A 23488-nucleotide genomic window follows, 5' to 3' on the forward strand; every position below is an offset into this window, starting at 1 on the left:
TTCTTTCCTTCCCATTTATCTTGGAATGATAGGCCCATATTCCTCTGCCTCGCTGTGGGCTGAGAGGAAATCTCAGAAACTTTTCTGCCTAGGCTCCACCTGTTCTCAACCTTTAAGTAGCTAGAATTATAGGTACGAGCCTCTGGTTTCCTGCTCAGACCTGCTTTCCTGATTTCAATGATTGTGTCCAAAGCAGCTCGTCTCTTCACAGAGTGTTCTATGGAGATGGGAGCACAGAGCCTACCCAGGACCCCTGGATGAAAGAGACTGTCTGCGCCAAGGAAGACTCAGCATCTTTCAACTCTGCTGGAGAGCACAGCACCTACTTCCAGAGGCCATCTGCTCAAAGTGTAAGTGGAGGTGGTGCTTAGGTGGTCATTTAACTCCCAACTCTTTTATGTGTGTGTGTGTTGGTCCTAGGACTTGAACTCAGGGCCTGGATGCTATTCTTGAGTATTTTGGTTTGTCTGTTTTGCTCAAAGCTAGTGCTCTACCACCTGCTCCACAGCTCAACTTTCAGCTTTTCATTTTTTCTTTTGGTGTTTAATTGGAGATAAGAGATTCACAGACTTTTCCTGCATGGCCTGGCTTTGAACCAGATCTCAGTCTCCTCAAGAGCTAGGATTATAGGTATGAGCCATTCGCAACGCCTCCTACTTAATTTTGAATCCCTTCTTCTACACAGATTCATATGATATAATTGATTCCTTAAGTTTTTGTGTTTAGAATAGAGTTATTTTTTCAATTGTTGAGGCAGAATCTTGCCATTCAGCCTAGTCTGGCTTTGAACTCATTATCTTCCTACCTTAGCTTCCTAAGCACTAGGATTATAGCCATGTGCTATGACACTTATCAAAATACATTTTGCTGTATTGAGATCTAATTTTTCCTGAATATATCTTTGGCTTTGAGGAAGAGCCTTTTCTCACATCTCACAAATCTCTCACCCACCACTATAGCAAATTAATTGTTAATAATGGAGCTAAAAAACCGAAAAGACACCAAGACAATTTTTCTTCCATAGTCAAAAAGACAAAAACAAAAAAGCAAACCATCCCCCAAAACCGGGGGACTGAATGAGATGAACAGTGAGAAGATAAAAACATGACCAAGACCACAAATTGTAAGCCATTCATTCATTGTGGATGAGGGTGGATTTTTAACATTGAGCTTTTATCCTACTCTCCACGATAAAGCAGGAACACAGTTGTTAGCTATCTTGGAGATTTGTTCAGTGTTTAAACACTCATATCAAATATAAAACTTCATTCAACACATAGATTGTTTTATCTAAGGATTAGAGATGAAAGAATATTTTTTATTTCTGGCATGGTGGCCCACACCTGTAATCTCAGCTCTTGGAAAGTGGAGTCAGGAGGATTTCAAGCTCCAGACCAGCCTGGACTATGTAGTTAGACCCTGTCTCAACTCCTCTCCTCCAAACAGAAGTATTTATATTTCTAATAGAAGCTGAGGAATGCCCAAGAAGCTTCTTGCTTCCCCCAATCTTCTTCACCTAGAAAGTACCTCTCTGCTCATCTTCCTTGTGTGTGTGTGTGTGTGTGTGTGTGTGTGTATGTGTGTGCCTGTCCTTGGGCTTGAACTCGGGGCCTGGGCACTGTTCTGAGCTTTTATGCTCAGAGCTAGTGCTCTACCACTTGAGCCACAGCTCCATATTCAGCTGTTTGGTAGTTTCACTGACTTTCTTGGCTGGACTGGCTTCAAACTGTGATCCTCAGATTTCAGCCTCCTGAGTAGGTAGGATTATAGGCTTAAGCCGCTGATTATAGGCTGGAGCCTATCTTTATTTTTAACATTCAAAATTTTTTGAATTTAAAATTTAAATTATTTGTCTTTTAAAATAAAATTTCAGGCCAATTAATTTGGCTATGTTAGGAAATAATAATAAGAGGCAACATGTACATTTGAAAACATAACTTTAGTATGATAACTCTAATACCATCAACAACAAGAGTACTAATACCTAACATTTAATGCAAACTCTACGTAAAAGGACTCTGTACTTTACATGTATTATTTTGCTGATCTTCATAACCATCGAATGAAGTAGTTACTATTATTGCCATTTTACAAATGAAAACCACTTATGAATTGAGAAAGTTCACTCAGTATGGAGCTGTGACCCTCCTCACACCTGTGATATTCTTATCTCCATAGAAATAGCAGCCATTTCACCAATCGCTATTAAGGTCAAATGTTCTTTTCTGTCTTGACAACTTACTAACAGTGAAGTCTGCCAAATTTAGAGGAATAGCTTCTGTTTTCTATGTTAGCACATGATAAGATGATGTCAGAGATTATGTTAGTTAGGCTCTCAGTTACACATCTGATAGTTAGAAAAACTGTGCCTTATATCTAAGGTGTGCACAAAATCTAAGTTTTACTTAGATGAAGGATAAAGGAAAGAGAAAGAGCTGACCTTCCCTTGGTGTGTTCTGGTCAGATTTCCTCTTGAAGCCCATGGGCATGGGAAGTTTGCAAATGCAGTTTTTAACATGATTCAGGTAGGATGAAACCAATGGATCAGAAGACTACTGCTGCTGGCTATATAGTTGGTTAGTTCCAGTTTTCATGGCACCACCTGCCATGCAGGTGGCACAGGGGAGCACCGGGTCAGTCAGGAAGCAGAAGGAATGGGAGAAAGGATAAAAACATGGGCAAGAACCTCTATTTTGAATTTCATGGGAGGGAATGGGGAAGGCAGGGTTAACTGGCTTGGGTTTGGATAGCTTGTATGCTTTCAATGGGGTTTCCGATGTAAGGATTATCCTAACTTGTCTGGTAGCTGACCTCAGGGTGTTTAGGACAGGGAAGATAGACCTAGAGTATAAGCATCCTGCAAAAGCCCATAAAGAAAGTGGTGAGGTGTAGGTTTTGGATTGGTTAGTTTGCAGCTGAATGGCACACTCAGAGGAGAGTCAATTCTATGTCTAGGAATTAGCCCAGGAAGGATCCGTCTTTCCAAGATCAATAAGCTTCTAGATGTCAAAGTATGGTAAAATATAGAAAATAAAAAAAATCATGATTAATGCACAGGAATTTTGTATTCTGGTTCAATACCCAGGAGATTCTTTTCTTCTTTGAAAAAAAAAAAGAAAATCTATAACTCAACAAGTACAAAGTCCAGTAATGGAAAGAGACAAGCAGAGTGAGTATTGTGGTCAAATATGGTAAATGCTTTGACCAAACGGGATTGGCATGATGTGGGCACATCAGACAGGCTTCTAAATGGTCATTACAAAAAGTTTTCCACGGGCTGAGGAATTTAGCTCAGTGGAAAAGTACTTGCCTAGAATGTTCAAGGGCCTGAGTTTGATCCCTTGAGGCTTCCCAGAAGAGGTGACATTTGAGTTTAAAGCCTCATAGATTTTAGCAAGCTGCAAAGGAAGAAAGGCATTCAAAGTAGAGACCACCACACGTGAACACTTGAGTGCATGAAATAAGGAAGTATAGAATGAAGTTTGATACGAGGTGCTATACTTTAGAAAGCCACAGGAAATCATTGAAGGATGCAATATAAAAGAGGTCAGGCCAAAGGTGCATTTTGGACAGACTAGGTAGAAGCAAGGACAGAGTAGGCACGTGTTAGGGCTGTTGTATACCATGAGAGTAGACTGCCACTTTATTCATGCAAAAATGGAGGAGATCCTGATGGGCGGAGTGGGACATATCTATAATCCCAGCTACTCCTGAGGTAGAGATGGAAGGATCTCAAGTTTAAGGCCAGCCCAGGTAAAGTTAGGGGAAACAAAACAAACAAACCAACAAAAATTGTCTATAAACTGAAATTTTGGAAGGTATGTTTTCCTCAGACTGATTGCTTTTTCTTGTTCCACAGACTTTTCAGATAATACACAGATACTTCAGCTGTCTCTATTATCAACTAAAATAAACTGGTAATGATAGAGTTTAGGCCCATATCTAGACACAAACATCCATATTAACATGTATAAGTAATGGGATTTTTGGCATCACCTGGAGTTTTAGAATTCATCTGAGTATGTGGTAATTAAACAGAAAGGCGACAAGAAGGAAAACACTGGGTGTTTAGAAGATCTGGGTTCCCATTCTATCTTTTATTATTAAATAATTTAATGAAGTAAAATTAATGAATAAATTAATCCATTCATTTCTGGTACATCATTTAATTCTTTTGGGGGGGGTCATGGGGCTTGAATTCTGGGCTTATGCGCTGGTCTCTCAGCTCTTCAGCTCAAGACTCTACCACTTGAGCTCTACCACTTGAGCTACAGCACCATTTCTGGTTTTCTGGTGGTTTATTAGAGATAAGAGTCTCATGGGCACTTTCCTGCCTGGGCTGGCTTTGAACCGTAATCCTCAGATCTCAGCTTCCTAAGTAGCTAGGATTACAGGCGTGAGCCAACAGCTCCCAGCTCATTTAATTCTTATGAACATTAATTTCATTGTCTGTGAAATGGAAGTATTAGATTAAACAAACTCTGATATGCTCTGCATTCTAAATTCCATGGGTAGACATGGCTTTTGGCTGTGTCTATAAAATCCCTCCTCAACCATTTATTTGTGCAATGATGGTAATGTTCTAATCATCATGGTTAAATTAGAACACTGTGCTCTGTCATAGGGCCTTAGGAACTAACATAATCATTCTTGTACTTTGTGGATAAAAGATTATCCTTTTAATCATTTATAGAACTTATTCTAAGTGTGGTTAGCTATTAGTTCAAACTCTAAATTGGTTTCATTATAATTAACATAAATCGACCCAAATAGCCTTTTGTTCCCAACATACAATTAATTATGTTTTCGAGACATTTCTACAGTTAAGGCAAATGGAGCTTCAAATTACTATGTAATAGTCACTCGGGACCAGACCATATCCACCCAAAACTTCTCACGACTGTAAAGCCCTGGGGGAATGAATGTTTTGCTTGAAGGCCAGCAGCTGTAAGGTGGAAGGTGGATATTTGCTGTCAGTTAATCACATCGCTAAAACTTTCGAGTTTTCCTAATGTGATATGCTTACACGCTGGGAGAATCTGGTTTAACTAGGATTTCCTTTTGCTACCCGAGCTTGAAGATTCAGTGAAAAAAGATCTTGAACTTCTTCCTGTGCTCTGCTGCACCGAGTCCCAGAGAACAACAGCTGCTGGGGGCACAGGGGCTGCAGATGAGTGAAGATCATCACAGAAACGGCTTTCGCAAGTTAAAATCAAACACGCCAATGCGGATGGTATCTGAATCCCAATGGTGGGTCCTTGTAAGTTGTCCTCATCTTGTAGTCTGAAGGCCTGGGATAGAGGGTGAGCACCTGAGTTTATGAAGATGCATCCTTTCATTTTGTCCTCAGGCACGTTCTACAGGTAAGAGATGAAGAACTGGAAAGAAGCATAGCACCTGGGAACAGGGATCTAGCGGTGTTCAGTTCCTCACAGCTCTCAGTTTTGTCTGTACTGCTTTTCACTCAGTTTCTCTACCTCCCTTGCCATTCTTTTTTTTTTTTTTAAGACATCAACACTCTAAGAACTGTAGAATAGACCTATTGTAAAGGCAAGTATCTAGGCTAAAGATTCTTTCAGGATAGGGACAATGTAGAGAAAATAAAGATTTCTTAGCTGGGTAACTCATGCACATAATCCTAGCTACTCAGGAAGCTGATATCAGAGGATCGCAGTTCAAAGCCAGCCTGGGCAGGAAAGTCTGTGAGATTCTGATCTTCAATTAACCACCAGAAAACTGGAAGTGGCACTGTGGCTCAAAGAGGTAGAATAGTAGCCTTGAGCAAAATTGCTCAGGCCCCAAGTTCAAGCCCCATGAATGGCAATAACTAACTAAATAAATCAAAGAAAAAGAAAAATGAAAAGATTTCTTTCAATCTCAGATTTTACTAGAGGACTCTAAATTTATCTTGTAAATTAGTCAAACAAATACTGATCATTGTAAAAAAAAATCCCAATAGCTATAAAAAGAAAGATAACTAGGAAATGCACCTATTTTCATAGAAATTTTCATTTTTATAATCAATCTTTACTTCATATGAACTCAGAAATTGTAAAGTTATGTTTGTGCCAATAGATTTAAAGACTTACTGATTATGTAATAGAATTCCTTCAAGAGCCTCACAAAAAAATTTATAACCTAAAAAGTTCAAGCACCATGTGGTGTATTGTGTGTCAAACCAATAAATTCATTAAAATAACATGGGGTAAACCCAAACTCAACACAATGAAAGTTCTAACACAGCCCACAGTGACCAACCAACTTTAAAATAATATCTTTGTTATGTACTAAAGTTAAAAATCCAGCAAATTCTTTATATTTTTTCCACTTGAGATCATGTGTGGTTTTCTACTTTCCTGTGAAGTACACTTTTGTGGCTTTTTTTTTGATCAAAGGAAGGTTATTTTTGCGAATTGACATCTTTCATAGAGATCATGCTCTATTTAATCTAAGTTTCAAATAAAAGGATGGAAGTATTTACCATTTGTGGGGAAGGGGAGGGAAAGAGGATGAGAGAGAAAAAAGTGAGGGTTGAGGAGAGGTGGAAGGAAGAAATAAAGAAATTTGGCTGCAAAATTGAGTAACAGTTTAAAACACTTGGCTTCCAGTTGTGAAAGATGAGCAACACTGGGGAAAAGGCTGGGCTAACAAGGATCCACTTAAGGAGAGCTTAATCTCAGCTGGCAGGCTGATGAGGAAGGTCAGCTGGGAGCACGCGTTCTCAGCTGGAGTTGGGCTCCCTTTGCCAGGACAATTGTCTTCTGCATTTCAGTTTCTGAACTGAACCAAAGGTGCCTTCACACAGCCAGCCCCTCAGTCTTTCCCCTTAAAAAGGCTGACCCTCCACTGCCATGCTCTGTCAACATCCGTATGTATCATTTCTGCCCAGCAGTGGCACAAAGGGCAGTGTTGCTTGTTGGTGTGTTGGAGTATGTATTACGGTGTGCTTGAGATCGCTCTCTTCTCTGTGATCACCATAGTCCTTGTCTGTTGTTGAAGCAAATCTCCTTCTGAAGGCAAGTATGTGAGAAAGATGTGCACACATTAAAACACAAAAACACCCCAAAATTACAGATTGCTGAAGAATTTCAAAGGATGAATGTTAACAAGAAACTAGTAGAGTTTCATTTTAAGAGATGTTAGAGATTGTGGCCTAATATTTCCTAATTTTCCCAACATTAGCACTTACTTGATGAAGAACTCTTTGTAGAATAATTTATCATGAATTGGTCATCACCTGTTCATGTTGGCTTTGTACTCCCACAAGTGATGAATATGTATCAGGTTTATAACAACATAGGAGTTGACAGGCTGATGAGATCAAACATTTGTTTAAAGGAGAGGATATTTCTCTGATCATCCAAATTCTAGCTGGCTTGGAAGACTGTATCATTGGCATACTTGCTAAATTATAAGTAGTTTATGTTGAGAAATTTGATAAAACTGGGAAAAATTATTTATCCTGACTCTAATGATATGGTACCTTTTTGTGATTCCAATTCCTGGCATCACTACCATTTTAAAGATAAATACATATTTGAAAAATTAACTTCTTAAGAAAGTTCTTATCTCTAAACTGAGAACTAGTTCCAAAGAAAGGATCCATTTTATTTGACACATAAATCTCATCACAGAAAAGAACTATTCTTGTCTAGAATGTTGCTAATCCATTGGTTACAATATCTGCAGCTATCATAACCTAACTTTGAGTTGGAGACAAGAAAAACTGCTCCTCTGGTAGTAAGAAAATAAATATATAAAAGACACATACTTACTAAACTTAAAATATTGGCCTTGAACTCTAACAAAATATTCACTGAAAGTTAAAAGTTACTTTTTGCTCTAAAGTCTCTGAGAAATATTTCTGAACTGAGAGCTTCATAAATTGTCTTCCTGTGAAGAAAAGTGAGCTGAAATATTTTATTACCAATTATAGTTATCATGAGACAACTATAAGTTAGAAGGCTGGTTATTTTGTGTTGTTGATAAAATGAAAAATTCAAATATATTTTGAGCAATGGAAATAGCCTTCGAACAATCTTCCAGCCTCCCATTTAGGAAAGATGATAGTGTCTGCATCATAAAGTTGTACAACAAGGGACTAAGTCCTGTATTCAGAAGAATGTCTGACAAATATGCAGACTGTATAAACTTTTCAGCTGTTATTTTTATAAAAAGAAAGTGATTTGTATATTTAACTTGTGTGTGTGCACGCGCGCCCGTGGGTGCGTGTGTATGTATGTTAAACAATTAATCATGTCATTTCAGTTGACAACAATTCAAATGTATTTCAGATGGGTCTGGACCAGAATTGTGGGATGCTAGGAGCCTGTATTGCTCTGCGACTTGTAGATTAGGACTCTTTCTCTGTCTTTTTCTTCCCTCGATTAGCTGCTAGAATTTCAGCAGTGATTCAGCCAATTGCACTAAACATTACAAGTATTTATTAAATAGTCTTTTAAAAGAGTTAGACACTGATGTAGGTATCTGGGATCTAAAGCAGAAAATTTCCTGCCCTAGAGGAAGATCTCATAGCTAAGTGAAGAGAGTAAACTAAAGGAAAGAGAGCATGTCATTGCATCCTGGAGTACTATTCCATCTGTCTTAAGGAAGATGTTTTCGCAGTCATGGCTGCTTCCTTTCAATACTTGCAAAGTAAATTTCAACTTCTTCAATTCCAGACTCAAACACTGTGAATGAATGGAAGTCATCATAGAGGAAGTATTTCTCCTTTTAAATCATCTTTTAAATGCCTCTATCTTCCAATTTCAAGCAAGGCATCCTCAATGTTTAGCCAGTGTCATAGAAAAAGCTTTTATTAAAGTGGTGAAAAACAATTCTATAGATTTTTAAAACAGGAACAGCTTCTCACTATGCAGAATTAAATTAAGTTTTGAATTACAAAACTTTTAATGAAAAGTTCTCCATTATAGCATGCAGAATGTCCCCCTTTCTCATAGATGATGCATTCTAATGTGAAATTTGACATCTAACTGTTTTATATAATGGCTGAATAAAAATGTGAGTTGAACGGGGAATCCAACAGTTGTGGGTTGTGAATCTCATAGGCAGATCTCACAAAGAAAAGTCTACTACATACATCAAACAAAGCAGAAGGACCAGATAAATGGCTTGTTTGGTCTGGTAGGTCATATATCATTGAGGCTTTCATGACAGTATGATTCATCTCTCTACTATAAAACAAAATTTTATAAAGGAAAAATAAACAAAAATTGTAAGGGAGTGAGAAGGTTGAGTTGTGTGTGTGTGCATGTGTGCTGGTCCTGGGGCTTGAATTCAGGTCCTGGATGCTGTCCCTGAGGTTTTTGGTTTTTGGTTTTTCTTTTTCCTTTTTACTCAAGGCTAATGCTCTACCACCGACTTCTAGATTTTTGGTAGTTAATTAGCAGCAAGACTTTCCTGCCTGGGCTGGCTTCAAACCATGAACTTCAGAGCTTCTTGAGTAGCTCAGATTAAAAGTTAGTTTTGAGAAATCATAGACTAATTTTGTGTTTTTGAATGCCCTTAAACACATTCAATTGTGAATTGTCACAATATGGTTTTATTTAGCCACAGAGATGTTTCTTTATTCCAATCTTCTAACTTGTTTCTGATTGTCACCATTTGTTGCATTATCAAGTCTTCTTTTTCTTTGAAGAAAAGTAGCAAAGTAAAAAAAAAATCCTGAAGATGATTATTCCGTGCAAAAATTCACACTTGTCACACAAACTCTGCCATGCATGTATTGAACATATCCAACAACATATTTGTTCTATGACAATGCCACCAAATTGTCTGAATTAGAGCTTAGTATTTAAAAGAAATTACTCAGACTAATTTAGCTAATTAGTTATAATAATTGTCCTCAAAACACTACCAGAAAACTGAATCCTGAAGAATAAAACTTCATTAAAATGTAGGTAAGTTATTGATAAGTTATCGATATAATTCTGTTTTAAAAACCTTAAAAGTATGTTGTACATCAAGCAGTATAAATTCTGCTATTGTAATTGATCTGAATTTCAAGACTTATAATTCTCAAGGCTTTTGTAATTATTTCTAAAGTGTGAACATTTTCTTTCACTTAAGGGACCAGAAACATATCATTTTCAAAGAAGATTTTTATGTGATACTGCATCTTAAACACTTAAAATGTACATAGGATTCTGGGGCCATATTATTTTTAACTGATAAATGTTTTTGACCAGTTCTTATTAGCATCCATTTAATAGACTATGCATAAAATCTAATTCCTTTTCAAAATGATACATGCAAAAGTATCCACATCACACGAAATCTAACAAAACAATTCTCTCTCTCAATTCCTTTGGTTCAACAACACAGAATGGGTTCAAGCAACCACAAGGAAAAGCTATGTTTTCTTTCAAATATAAAATAACTCTTGTAGATAATTCTTTAAAAAATTTTATATTAAAAATTTTATATTAAAATTTTTATATTGAGTTCTTTTTTGTATGGGTGTCACACTAAGTAAATGAAGGACACATCAAAGCAGTATTTACTTTTAAAATCCTATTAGCAAAATTGTCCATATTTGATGTAGTAAAATAATAAGACTAATATATAATGAGACTATTTGCTTGACCTACTGTTATTTCTGGTTGACCACTACTGATACACTGAAATATACTGAACATTTTAAACAATTATTGTCTGCTTTTAAGTTTAAATGCTGACTTGTTTCTTATTTTCTGCTGAGTGAACTTTATTGGCCCCTATTAGCAAAATCAGAGTCTATAACCAATGGAAGTCAGTGGAGAGAGAGGAGATGGAGAGTGAAGGGGAAGAGAAGGGAGAAGGAAAGAGAGAGAAGAGACCAAGACTGAGAGTTTTTTTTTCCCCTCCCAGAGTTTCTACTCTGTTCAATGGTCCAGTGACAGATCTACTGGGGAATGTAACTCAGTAAGAAAAGAGAGTTAATATTAATGTTTCAACTAGCTTAAGATTTAGCTTTTCTGGGAAGAGACTATAAAATGGTGCATAAACAGTTCTTGCCTTCTGAAAAGAGACTTAAGGAACTTTCTTTACCTACCAGTCTGACTAGCCAGCTATCAGATTATGACAAATCTGTTTGCCAAATATATACAGCAGGAATTTGCCATGGCCAAATTTGTTGGAAGGAAATAAAATACTTGTACTTTTTTGTGGAGGGGGATTAGGAGATAACATTTTGACTAAATAAATGATGATAATCTACTACAAACAATAGCAGATAGTAGTTCTGGCCTCTTACACAAGTCTTTTCCTGCTTTAATTTACTCATGAAAACTTTAATTACCACTGGGCCCTAGTACAATGTAGTCAAAATTATGTGTGCCCTTCAAAAAAAAAATGACATTGCTTAAAACAAAAAAAACAATAAAACAGCGCTCATTAACTTGAGTACAAGTAAGTCAAATTTCTCCTTTTGGTGATGACTGCACCAGAGAAGGCAAAAGCAGTCAGGTAATACTAGGTGTAGCCAAAAGAGGGCATCATTTACCCTTAAAGTCTGATGAAGAGCACCCTCCCCCCTCTCGTAGTGGTGGTCAAAACAGAAAACCCCAACCCCTAAACCAGGTGAAGAAGCAACTTCGGCCCCTGGCATATCATACTCTTTAAAGAGATCAAAAACATGATGAGGTCACCTATGGTGAAGAACTCCAGATTGGCTCTTCACGGCATTCTACACTTTTACTCCCTTCAATGTTAGCCATGAGAAGCACATATTCAATGCTCACCCTGTTACTTTTCAACGACACTCCAAGCTTAGTATTTTGTAAGGCACTGAAAACATTGTTCCTGAGACCAGGGTACAAGTTGTTATCAAGAAGCTGGAGAATAATATGATGATTCATTTGAAAATGATGTCTTAACTTCAAGGTGTTATCTCTCTATTTTCGTAATAAGGAACAGTGGAGGGAGGGAGGGAGGTGATAGCAAGCTCTCCTGAGACAGGAGGATGAAGTTAAAATACATTTGAGGCATGTGGGAAATAGGTTAAAGTAGAATTTCAGGCTTTTCGCAACAGAAGTCCGACAAATATGTATTCTTTCAAGTGAGGGTGGTATGGTGCGTGTGTGTGTGTGTGCGTGCGTGTGTGTGTGTGTGTGTGTGTGTGTAGAAGCACTCTGACACTAACCATAAATTGACATATTCTTAAATACATTTCATAATAATGTACGATTTAAATAGTGGGCAACTGTCTTTATGAGGGAGGTGTTATCACTCTTGTAAATGGTGAATTTCTTCAGGGTGGTAGGAAAAGACAGACTAGCCTCTTAAGAGAAATTGCAAAACTGGCCTCAGAAACTCACTACACCGGAGAACACATTATCCTTGCCTCCTGGGTCTTAGTAGTTAAGCCATGGAGGTAAGGATGCATGCTCTGCTTTGGGACAGGAGGAGAAAATGTGGCTTCTGAAAGAAGGATCATTTTGGAGAGCGGATTTCCATCCCTGGAAAAATATCATTACCACCAGCAATGAGTGCAACTGAGGAGAAACATGGTGGGGAAAACCAATTTTAAGTTCTATCCCGATGGAGAAAAGCAACCAACACAGACTCAGGTAGATGAAGAAAGAGTTGATTGATCATACACACCCATTCTAAATTCTAGCGAGACCCTCCCTTTCTTTACATGCAGGGTGAAAGCCAGTCTTTTCGGGTTTCTTTTAAAGTTTGCTCTTCCTTACTATTGCCAGAAAGAGAGTGGGGGGGGGGGGGGGAGGAGGGAGGGAGAAAGACAGAACAGCTATCTAAGTAGGAAATATTATTGTGAAAGCCTCTTTAGGTTTCTTTCCTCCAGAAAAACAATTAAATAGAAGAAAACTCAAGTTCCCAAACTTCCCCTCGCACTCCTGCCAAGGTACACCAGAGAGGCCGAAATTGGGAATAAATGTGTTTGGGATGGGCTCACCGCAGTGTTCTTGAACAAAAACCCAAATGTTGCACTTCAGGGTCAAGAGCTCTCCTCCCCCCCCCCCCCCGCCCCCTCTAGGCCAGTCTGGACTCTGATCTTTTGGCCAAGAGAAGAACCAAGCCTCATCAGATTGTAACTGTTGAGTTGAGGGGGTAGTTACCTGGGTGCCCCCCCCCCATTTCCCCTCCCCTCCACCAGAACAAGGTTGCTACCGGGTAACCTCATCCACCCAACCAACCACCTGTCACTTTTCGGCTCTGGCTTCTCAGAGACAAAGTTATGAGTCTGTGCCTGTGGGATTTTGGAGGTCGCAGTAGGGAAAGGAAAGAAAGGGCAGGAGGATCCCTAAGAGATGGTAGAGAGCGTCAGGTCCTCCCCTTGGATGTAGGCGCTGCTGTTTACCCGCGCGGCCGCCTCCAGCCCCCTCCCCGGGCCTCCCCCCTTCCCCGCACCCCTCCGGGAGAGGGAGGGGGGGGGGGAGATGGTTAAAGATTACTCTGGGGCCGCCGGCACTTCAAAGGGCGGCTCGGGCAGCCAAAGGTAAAGATAACGTTCTGGCAGCTCTAATCGCCGATTGCGGTTGCCACATTTTAATCACTTTGTTGAAGAAGGAAAAAAAAAGAGACGAAGTAAAGAAAGAAAGAAAAAAGGTTACATTACGCTACCGTGCTAGGGATGCGGACTAAGCAAGTCCCTTGGGGACAAGTTGGATTTCTCTCTCCTGGGGTGGGGGGTCGGGGGGCGGACTTCACGGCTCATCTCTTGGCGGTGGAATTCCAAATGAGCACCCAAAGGAGGTTAGGCCGGAGCCAGACAGGTAGCCTGGTCTTGTGTGCCAGGGCACCTGGGCACCAATACCCACGCTGCACACCCATGAATGCCTCCTCTCGGGAGGCTCGGCCTCGCCAGCGTGCCCGGGCGCCCCCAGACCGCTGCGCGGCGGCGTCCCGGCCGCGCGTCCCGCGGGGTGCACTTGAAGCGGTTTCTCCACCCTCGGAGACACGTGCGTTGTTCTGGAGGCCCAAAGGCGTCTAATTAGGATGCCCCGGGCTAGCTCGCCCGCCCTTCCCAGAGCAGGAAGGCGCCCAGAAGCCCCCCCCCTCGCATTCCCCCCCCCCCCGTCCCCAGCACGGGTTCCCCTTGCCCTTGAAGTCCCCCGAGGGGGCGAGGTGGGGCGCACTTACAGGTAGGAGGTGAAGACGCTGAGGTTGGTGGGCAGCTCCGAGAGCCCCACGTCGGAGCAATCCACCCTGAGCAGCATCCTGCCGTCGGGTTCGCACTGACAGTGCGCGGGGCAGCCCCTCAGCGGCGCGCCGGACCAGGGCGAGCCGCCCCCGGCCGCCAGCTGCAGCAGCACGGGCAGGGACAGGAGCGCGCCGACGCGGGAGGTGTTCATGAGTGCCCGGTGGCGGGGATCCGCGAGCCAGACGCCGGCAGAGGGCAGAGCCCCGGGGCTGCGGCCGCTGATCGGGGCGCGCCAGGCGGGCTGGGGATGGGGGGGGGGGGTCCGGCGAGGCGGGGGCTCTCCGCGGGCTTCCGCAACTCAGCGGGCGACCGGCAGCCGTGCGCGCCGCGCTCGGGGCGTCCCCGCCCGGGGCGCGGAGGAGAGGGTGTGCGGGGACTGCGGAGCCCGTTCGCAGCCACGCCGGCCTCCGAAGCCCCCCTGGCTGCTGCGGGCGGTCGGAGCGGTGTGGAACAGCATCTCCGCTCGCACGCTCCGTGTTTTAAAGCGCTCCAAGCGCAAATTGCGCGCCCAGTGACGTCAGCACAGCCTAGCTTTCCCAAGCACCCCCCCCTCCCGCCTCCTCTCCATCCCCACTCCTTCAGCCCGGGCCCCACTTTCCCTCCTCCTGGTCCCCTCCCTTCCTCCCGCCCCCCCCCCCCCTCGATCCGGCTGCGAGGCTGCGGGTGCCGCGAGATGCTGGCGAGTCCTCCACTCCCTGCGCCCATTCCAGTGCTCCGCGTCACGCGCCAGGCTGGGGACCCCCCGCATCCTCACCCACCCTCACCCCGTCCTGCCTACTGGAGATCCAGCTCTGAGAGCCCCAGGGGAATCTGCTTCAGAACGAGACAGGCAGTTTCTCTACTTAGGGACCCAAGGACGAGCCAAGCTTGTCCTGAGCTTGCTGCTCTTGGAATAATGGGAGGTAGCGCGGGCGCTTCAAAAGCCAATCAACGAATAAAGGATTAACATCGAATTCGGAAAAGTAGTTTTCAGTATCAGTCCTCCCAGACCCTTCGGTGGCCTTTTTGATCCTTACTGTCACAGCACTGGCTGGCTGGCGTTAGGCATAAAAATCAAATCCTTGGACTTACTGCCAAATAAATACAACTCAGTAAGCACCCCAGCGTGGCTTCCTCACTCATCCTGGGTGGGGAAGTTGACATGATGATTTAAAAAAGAAATGTGTTTTAGAATCCCATGAAAGTCATCTTTGGAGACGTTTGTTCTGGGGACTTTTCATCCTAAGGGTCCCAGGATTCTCTAGTCAAGGAGAGACACGCACCCAGGTAAGCACCTCTGTGTCCCAGCACACTCCACAAGGATAGTGAACAAATGGAAGTTCTTAACACACTTAAAAAAAAAGTCCTACAGAGAATCTGCAGGAGAAAGAAGGTAAAGCTAGATTTCACGGTTTTCTTTTTGGAAAGAAGACCTCTGAGATAAAGAAGTAGTTCCTACACTGCCCAAGAAAGGGTAAAATTTGACACCATGCTCCCTTGCTTCTGGAAGCCTTCTGATTTTTGAGGTCTCTCTCTTCCTTGTCTTCTTAGCTTGTTCACTTACATTTCCTACGTATATTTTAAATGTTTTATTAGGAAGATTTTTTTATGTGCCTCTTTCATTTTTGGAGTGACACACATCCTTCCCACTTGCCTCCAAACCTGTCTGGTTGCTCATCGATGAAACTTAAATATATATACATACATACATACATACAGTTCTTTATCTAACTTTGTATTTTTGAACATGTTCTTTTCCTAGGCAAGTCCAGTTCTTGGTAAGTTTGTGTTTCTCTTCTGTAGGACAGAGAGTGGGATGCCAGACTCCATCCTTTTCTATCCATCTCATTTTGCAGTTAAATCAACTGTAGTTCTGGATTGGAGAGAACTTAATAGTGACATTGAAAACATCCCATTGTTACCCTTTGCTGTTGTCACATTAATTTGGCTTCTCTTAGCTATTCTTTCCATAACGCTAGAATGCCTACTTACTGGTTTTCTTCTTGCCATAAAAAGATTCACCCCTTGATTATTTTGTAAATTGAACTCAAGATTTACCCTTATCCACTTACCCACACATACTGATAGAGCTGGGTCTAGGAAGCCACAGTCCTAGAGAGAGAATTTTCCTAATCCCCAAAATATTCCATCTCACTGAAAGCATGTTATAAACCCTGAATACATATGTGTTGTTGTTTCCCCTACTTTAATTGTGATCTCCTTGGAGGAAGGGACAAGACCACGCAGCCCCCTCTTTACTGGTAGGACTCAAAGCTATGGACTCATAACAGCAAGCACTTAACAAATATTTATTGTGTAATTGGTTCATTACCATAGGCATCCAGGTATAGCTGTGCCCATTATCTATTTTAAAACATGGAGCAACACTTCCTTTGATGTCAAGGGTGTTCAAAGCATGCTAACACTTTGGTTGTGGAATGAAACCAGGCAGAACCATATTTAGATCTAGATTCTGTTTGATCACAGACACAGAAAGAAACTTAGTTACTGTCTTTCTCTGTCTCTGTCCCTGTCTCTCTCTCCAGGGGAGTATTACTTACAAAGTGTTATAAATGCTACAATGTCTGGAACTTGGCCTAAAGTCGATTTTCAACCTGTTAGGGCTTTTCCCTTCTTTTGGTGGAACTGAAGCTTGTTAACAAATGCTAGAAAAGCAGTGAGATTTCTGATTCAATTAAATGGGAAAGACAGATAATGCTGGATGAGGCCAGGGGTAATGAACATCTGTTACTTTTTTTTTCTTTGAACATACCCAGCATCTCCCCCTCACCCCTCCCAGTTTGGTAAGCTAACACCATAGTTTTCCCTTGGGAAATGACTTCTCAAACCTTAGGGTTGTCAATCACACCACCTCTTTGTCCTGAGGTAGGAACATACAAAGGTCTATCTGGAAGATCACGATGGGTCCTGGGAGGTGAGGGGCTTCTCCTATAAGCTAAGGAGTTGTAAGGACAAAATGCAGGAGCTAATGCTGCCTTCTGTTCTTGCCTTAGTGAGAGCATTGGGAATGGAAAGAAGGAAAGGTAAAGAAGAGAAAGGAAGAGAAAGAAAATCCCAAGGTCTTCCTTTAGACTCCCAGATCTAAAGCCACTTGTGTTCCATCCCCTCCCAACAGGATGAACAACTCTATTTTGTTTCATTTTGTTGTTTGAGCCAGTGAGTGTGTGTGTGTGAGAGAGAGAGTTGAGGTATGGTCATTTATGATTAAGCATGCTCAGTAAAGACTGAAAGCACAGGAAACATGAAAGGACCTGTGAATCTTCAAGGTCTTGGAGCACGTATTAACAAAACAAAACAAAAATCACATGGTTTGAAAATAAGGATGGTACAGCTGATGGTAATTTTATTGCTTGTATGGATAATGTTAGCCACTTGACCTTAGATAATAAAGTCAAAAATATAGCAAACTCAATGATTAATTTGCACACTAAAACAAAACCACCAAACAGTATCAGTAAGGCAGTGATCATTCCGTTGTGTAGAAAATACAACCGAATATGTTACTTTTCCTGATATGAATGATCACCAGCATGGAGAGATCCTATACACAGTACACAGTCCCATGTTCTTACATGGTCCTCAGAAGAGATCTATGTGATTCCTTTTCCCACGTTTAATGGTGGCCACCAAGTTAGGAAGAAGTCTGTAACATTGTCACTTCAGTCTTTTGATTTTTTTTTTTTTTTTTTTTGTGGTGGTGGTTGTGGTGGTGGTGGGGCTTGAACTCTGGGCCTGGGCGCTGTCCTTGAGCTCTTCAGCACAAGGCTAGTGTTCTACCACTTTAGCCACAGTGCCACTTCCGGTTTTCTGAGTGGTTTATTGGAGACTCTCACAGACTTTCCTGCCCAGGCTGGCTTTGAACCTTGATCCTCAGATCTCAGCCTCCTGAGTAGCTAGGATTACAGGCATGAGCCACTGGCACCTAGCAGTCTTTTGATTTTTAAATCTTGAATGCTTTTCCAAATCATTTGGGAATATTAGCCACATTTAAACTAGATAAAATATTTCCTTCCTTCCTTCCTTCCTTCCTTCCTTCCTTCCTTCCTTCCTTCCTTCCTTCCTTCCTTCCTTCCTTCCTTCCTTCCTTCCTTCCTTCCTTCCTTCTTTCTTTCTTTCTCCCAGGGCTTGAACTCCAGGCCTGGGAGCTGTTCCTGGGATCCTTTTGTTCAAGGATATCACGCGACCAATTGAGCCATAGCACCACTTTTTTGTGTGATAATTTGGAGATATGACTCTCACAGACTTTCCTTTCTGGGCTGCCTTCAAACCATGATCCTCAGATCTCAGCCTCCTGAGTAGCTAGGATTACAAGAGTGAGCCACTAGTGCCCAGCAAAAATCTAGATTTTCTTTTAGTGAGAAAAGATTCAAATAGTTTTTATAAGTAGAACTAGTTGGAATAGAGAACAATAGTTTTCTTGTTAATATATTTTTTAATTTTTTTCTGAACTTCAAAAAATTGTTCAAGGCAGATACAATTTAACATGTCTACCCAAGTGTTAAGTGCTCCCTGCTTATAGTCATCCCTCCCATCATTCTTCCTCATCCTGTCTGTATATAGCAAACATTCCTTTCTCTCTAAAATATATTTATTTCTGGTTTCCCTAAACAACAAGTTATACACAGGGATGTATATTATCAAGATTTCAGAGGAAAACACTACTCACTCTACCATGTGTTAATAAAAATTAATGTGTTAAAGGTAGATACAGCTAGCATTTTGTTTGTGTTTGATACTCTTATTTATGATTTTGGAAATTAACTTCGTAAAACATCTCAGTATTTCAGTAATAAATTGTGTCATGTCAGGATGGAAGTCACTCTTTATAGGTCCTTGCATTGCCAGTTCATAAAGTTGATTCTGCTGAAGGGTAGTCTCATACTTGTCTGCATTCTGGGCTTGGTAAGTGGATGTTTTCCTAATTCTTTAATCTTTGATAGAAGCCCACAACGGAAAGCATTCACATACACCACAAGAATTGCTAATAAGCTTAGTTGAAGCATGCCAGGCTAATTTTAGTTAACAGGTAAGTCAATATTTCTTTTACAAGAATAGTGAAATAGTGTTTACACAACTGGTGGGCTATTATGGACTTATTTAACTTGCTTGAAAGAGTATAGAACCCATTATTTGCCCTGCTCATTTTACATTCATGATATAATCAGGCTTATGGTGAATTTCTTAACTTCCTTTCACTAACAAAGTGTAATTAATTGAGAGGGGAGGAAGAGGATTTAGGAATAAAGATGTATTTTCTTTCAGAATTATTTTGTGAGAAAGCATTAAGTCAGCTAATTCATTACTTTGAAAAAGCCTATTATGTAAAATCAATTGGATCTGTCTTTGATTTTATCCAACAGAAAGGCAACCTTTAACTATATCCACATGGTATAAAAGACAGTGGATCTATGCTATTATCAATTCTTTACCTCATTTTGATCCTTGTCTAAAGTGATGTATAATAATACACATATTTCCACTGGTGTGCAGCCTGCTTCCAGAGAACATATGCCCAATCAAACTTGCGTGAAAATCAGGAGCAAGTGTCTTTTCTAACTAAGAATATAATTTTAAGACAGGTATTGGTGGCATGCCTGTAATCGCAGCTACTCAGGAGGCTGCTATTGGAGGATCTTGGTTCAAAGCCAGACTAAGCAGGAAAGTCTAAGAGATGCTTATTCTTCAATTACACCAGAAAAAAAGCCTGAAGTGAGGCTGTGGCTCAAATGGTAGAGCATCAGCTTTGAGGGAAAAGACTAAGGGACACTGCACAATCCCTGAGTTCAAGCCCTAGTACTGGCTGGCGCGTGCGTGCGTGCGTGCGCACACACACACACACACACACACACACACACACACACAGAGAATATAATTAATGAAAAAAGCCAACATGAACACTTGAAATTAATCATTCTTACTGCTTATTCACTTGCTTTATTTAATTCTGCCAAATACTCCCTTAATATCTGCACAAACACTTCCATATGCTTAGTGGAATGGGTCTTTTTTTGGTCTTGTTAAAATTACACTTTCAGGGTTTTTAACCATCTATCACCTTCAAATGCTCATACATAAATGACAGCACTCAAAGATTAGGCTGTGCTTCAAAAGATGATGTGCTAACAGGTTCCCTCTGACAGAGCTGCTTTCCCCAAGCCGGTGGCTAGAACTGATGCAGGTTGGTAGTCCCTCATCTGTACTTGTTCAATTTTTTTTTTTTTTTTGGTCCGGTCATGGGGCCTGAACTCTGGGTCTGGGCGCTGTCCCTCAGCTCTTCAGCTCAAGGCTAGCGCTCTACCACTTGAGCCACAGCGCCACTTCCGGCTTTTTTCTTATGTGGTGCTGAGGAATCGATCTCAGGGCCTCAGGCACGCAAGGCAAGCGCTCTACCACTGAGCCACCTTCCCAGCCCAGTACTTGTTCAATTTTAAGAGCTTGAAAACCTATGTTTTCTTTCAAGACATTCTCCTTACTATTTTGCCCAAGTTAATCTTGGACTCATGTATTCAAGCATTCTTCCCAGCTCAGCCTATCAACTATATGAGACAATATGTGTAAGCCACCATACTCAGTAGAATGTGTGTGTGTGTGTGTGTGTGTGTGTGTGTGTGTGTGTGTGTATGTATATATGTCGGCTTAGTTTGAGGGGAATTAATATGAGTCTATAGTCTTTTCCGGTTTAGTTTAACATTCATTCACCTTCTGTAGAAATATGAATGTGTTAATTATAAGATGCTTTCCCAGGCCTTCTTAAGGATTTTGCATAACCTAGAAATTAGCAAATATTCTGCATTTAGTCAAATGCTGTGGACATGTCTGTAAACCTGGCTATGGAGGAGACAGTTCAGAGCCAACCAAGGCAGGAAAGTCAAGGAGACTCTTATTGGCAATTAAGAACCAAAAATCCAGAAGTGGAACTGTGGCTCCAGTGGTAGAACACCAGCCTTGAGGAAAAATTAAGCTAAGGGAGAATATAAGGCTCTGATTTCACACCTTAGTATTGGCACCAAAAAATGCATTCTGTGATGTCTGTGATCTTGACATTCAGGAATTATGGAGTTGTTTGCATCAACAAACATGGAATATCTATTTTCAGGAGAAAAGAAAACAAAATAGGACTGACTGAATTTTTTTGATAAGGAAGGCATGGGAAATGTTATCTGGAGCAAAATATGGATAGAGGAGAAAGGGAGTAGGGGTCAGCTTAGGTGAGATAAATATCTATCAATGGGCATGGTCCCCTGTTGTATAAGCATTAATGAAAAGGTTGCTAGAATATATTCTACCTCAAATTCTACTTCATTTTCAAATACCAGAGAATATGCTTAAAGACTAGTAAGCATCTTCCAGAAAGAAACAGCAGCTCTTGGGTACAAATTGTAAAACTAAGAAGGAATGATAGTACTCACCTAATTCATAGATTTTTTTTTAAATTCTGTGAGTTTACAGGATTTATAAAGTAAAAGAAATCAATATGATGATGTTAAGTGAAATGAACCCCAAGAGAGGAACACAAGAGTTTTTTTTTCTTTCTTGCTATTGTTTCTAACGTATTTATAAGGTACCATGTGATTTTTTTTTGTTGCTTTGTATGTTCCTCCCCCACAGTATAACCCTGTTTTCACTGTATTTGATGTTGGTATAATTTGGGGAGGGGAAGGGAAAAAAATGTTTAAATAGGGATACAGGTGGGCCCATTGCAACAATAAGATGTATAAGACACTGTTGAACATCAAACTTTACAACTTAGGTGGGGTGAGGGGAGAGTGTAGTTGTGGAAGTGGGAGGGAAGAGATGGTAGGGGAAAAACAAAGGAGGAGGCTACAATGCTTGATAAGAAATGTACTCATTACCTTGCTCATGTAACTGTAACCCCTCTGTACAGTATTTTCACAATAAGAAACTTATTAAAAACCCTATTTAATATAATCACGAAAAGGGTAAACAAATGCGGCAAAGGTACTCACTGGATAGTATGTTGAAAATGAATCATACAACTTGTTGGTGGGGATGGGAGGGAAAAACTGGTAGGAGAGCAAGGGAAAGGCTGATACTTCCCAAAAGGAAATGTATTCTTTGCTTGATTTATATAATTTTAACCCCTCTGTTTTAGTATTTTCAAATGAAAATTAAAAAAAAGAAATCAGTACATTTCCCTAAATATTTTAAGTCTGGTGTATTTTAATGGCATTTTACTACGATTACAGTCTCATAAAGCTGGGCAAAATAGGTTGTTCAGGCATTGCAATACAAGTCAATGAGTCAGAGTGCAACACTCTCCAGATTACTGCAATTAAATTGTACAAAAAAGCTTTTGTTGAATGTTATTTGGTTTGTGGCTGAATAAAACCACCCATTGGTCTTTCATTGGTCTTCAACAAGAAACAACATTTTAGTTTCATTGATTATTTTTTTTTCTTTTTGCTTATGTGGTGCTGGGGAATCGAACCCAGGGCCTCATGCATGCAAGGCAATCACTCTTACCACTGAGCCACCTTCCCAGCCCCAGTTTCATTGATTATTATATAGACTTTTAGATTGACACATGGCCCAAAAAATCTCATTGTAGTCTCAAAAATTAGCAATATGTCTTCTAAGACCTGATACTCTAGGATGCATAATCAACGTTCATGCTCCTTTATTTGTATCATGCCTGTTTTTCTTTCCCCCCTACTTTTGCATCAATATTGCAAATGGTGTAAGGCTCATTGGTTCCATCACTCATTAGAAGGACAGTATGCATAACAGTGCAATACAAGTTTTAAATTCTCACAGATTAAGGTTCAAATCTTGACTCAATCCTTGACCACCTGTGGGAGTTGGAGCAACTCCTCTCTGAGGTCTAATTTCGTATCTTAGTATGAGGACAATTTTACCACATCTGCAGAAATGTTAGGACTCTTAGCAAGTGGATGTGGCATACAATAAATGCTTCATGTATGGCAGAAATACTGATTTTTCCATTCTTTTCCTAAAGGTTTTTCTCCTTAAGGAAATCTTTTTAATTCTATAGAAATAGGAGGGCTTAAGAAGGCAAATAAATCTTGTTCTTTGGATTTGGTGCTTTTGCTAATGACACAAATACTTAGAACATTTATTATGTTTCATATGAAAGCAGAATGGGTCCATCCCACTGGGAATACTTGCTAGTAAGCTAGACTTAATGAATTATAGCTATAAGGGCTCAGTTTCCAATTTTGATGAAAATCTTATTTCCCATTTTAACTAGAGTATGTGTGTGTTCAAAGGTTTCTATTGTTTATCCTGTAGATACCCAGCACTGAGCGTGTAGGATAAACATAAAGGAAGCCTACTTTCAAG

At 40.7% G+C, this 23488-nt stretch overlaps 1 protein-coding gene across 3 annotated transcripts in view; it reads right to left on the bottom strand.

Moving 5' to 3' along the window:
• Positions 1-14393, bottom strand: part of Lgr5 (leucine rich repeat containing G protein-coupled receptor 5) — a 121471-nt gene extending 107078 nt beyond the window's left edge. For all 3 annotated transcript variants that reach the window (XM_042698804.1, XM_042698805.1, XM_042698803.1), the window contains exon 1: positions 14107-14393. In XM_042698804.1, the coding sequence (XP_042554738.1) occupies positions 14107-14318 (212 nt within the window). In that variant the 5' untranslated portion in view covers positions 14319-14393. The remainder of the gene's footprint in view (positions 1-14106) is intronic.
• Positions 14394-23488: the final 9095 nt, after the last annotated feature.

The sequence above is a fragment of the Dipodomys spectabilis genome, unplaced genomic scaffold (genome assembly GCF_019054845.1).
Source record: "Dipodomys spectabilis isolate Male_0828 unplaced genomic scaffold, ASM1905484v1 ptg000234l, whole genome shotgun sequence".
Taxonomy (NCBI): Eukaryota; Metazoa; Chordata; class Mammalia; order Rodentia; family Heteromyidae; genus Dipodomys; species Dipodomys spectabilis.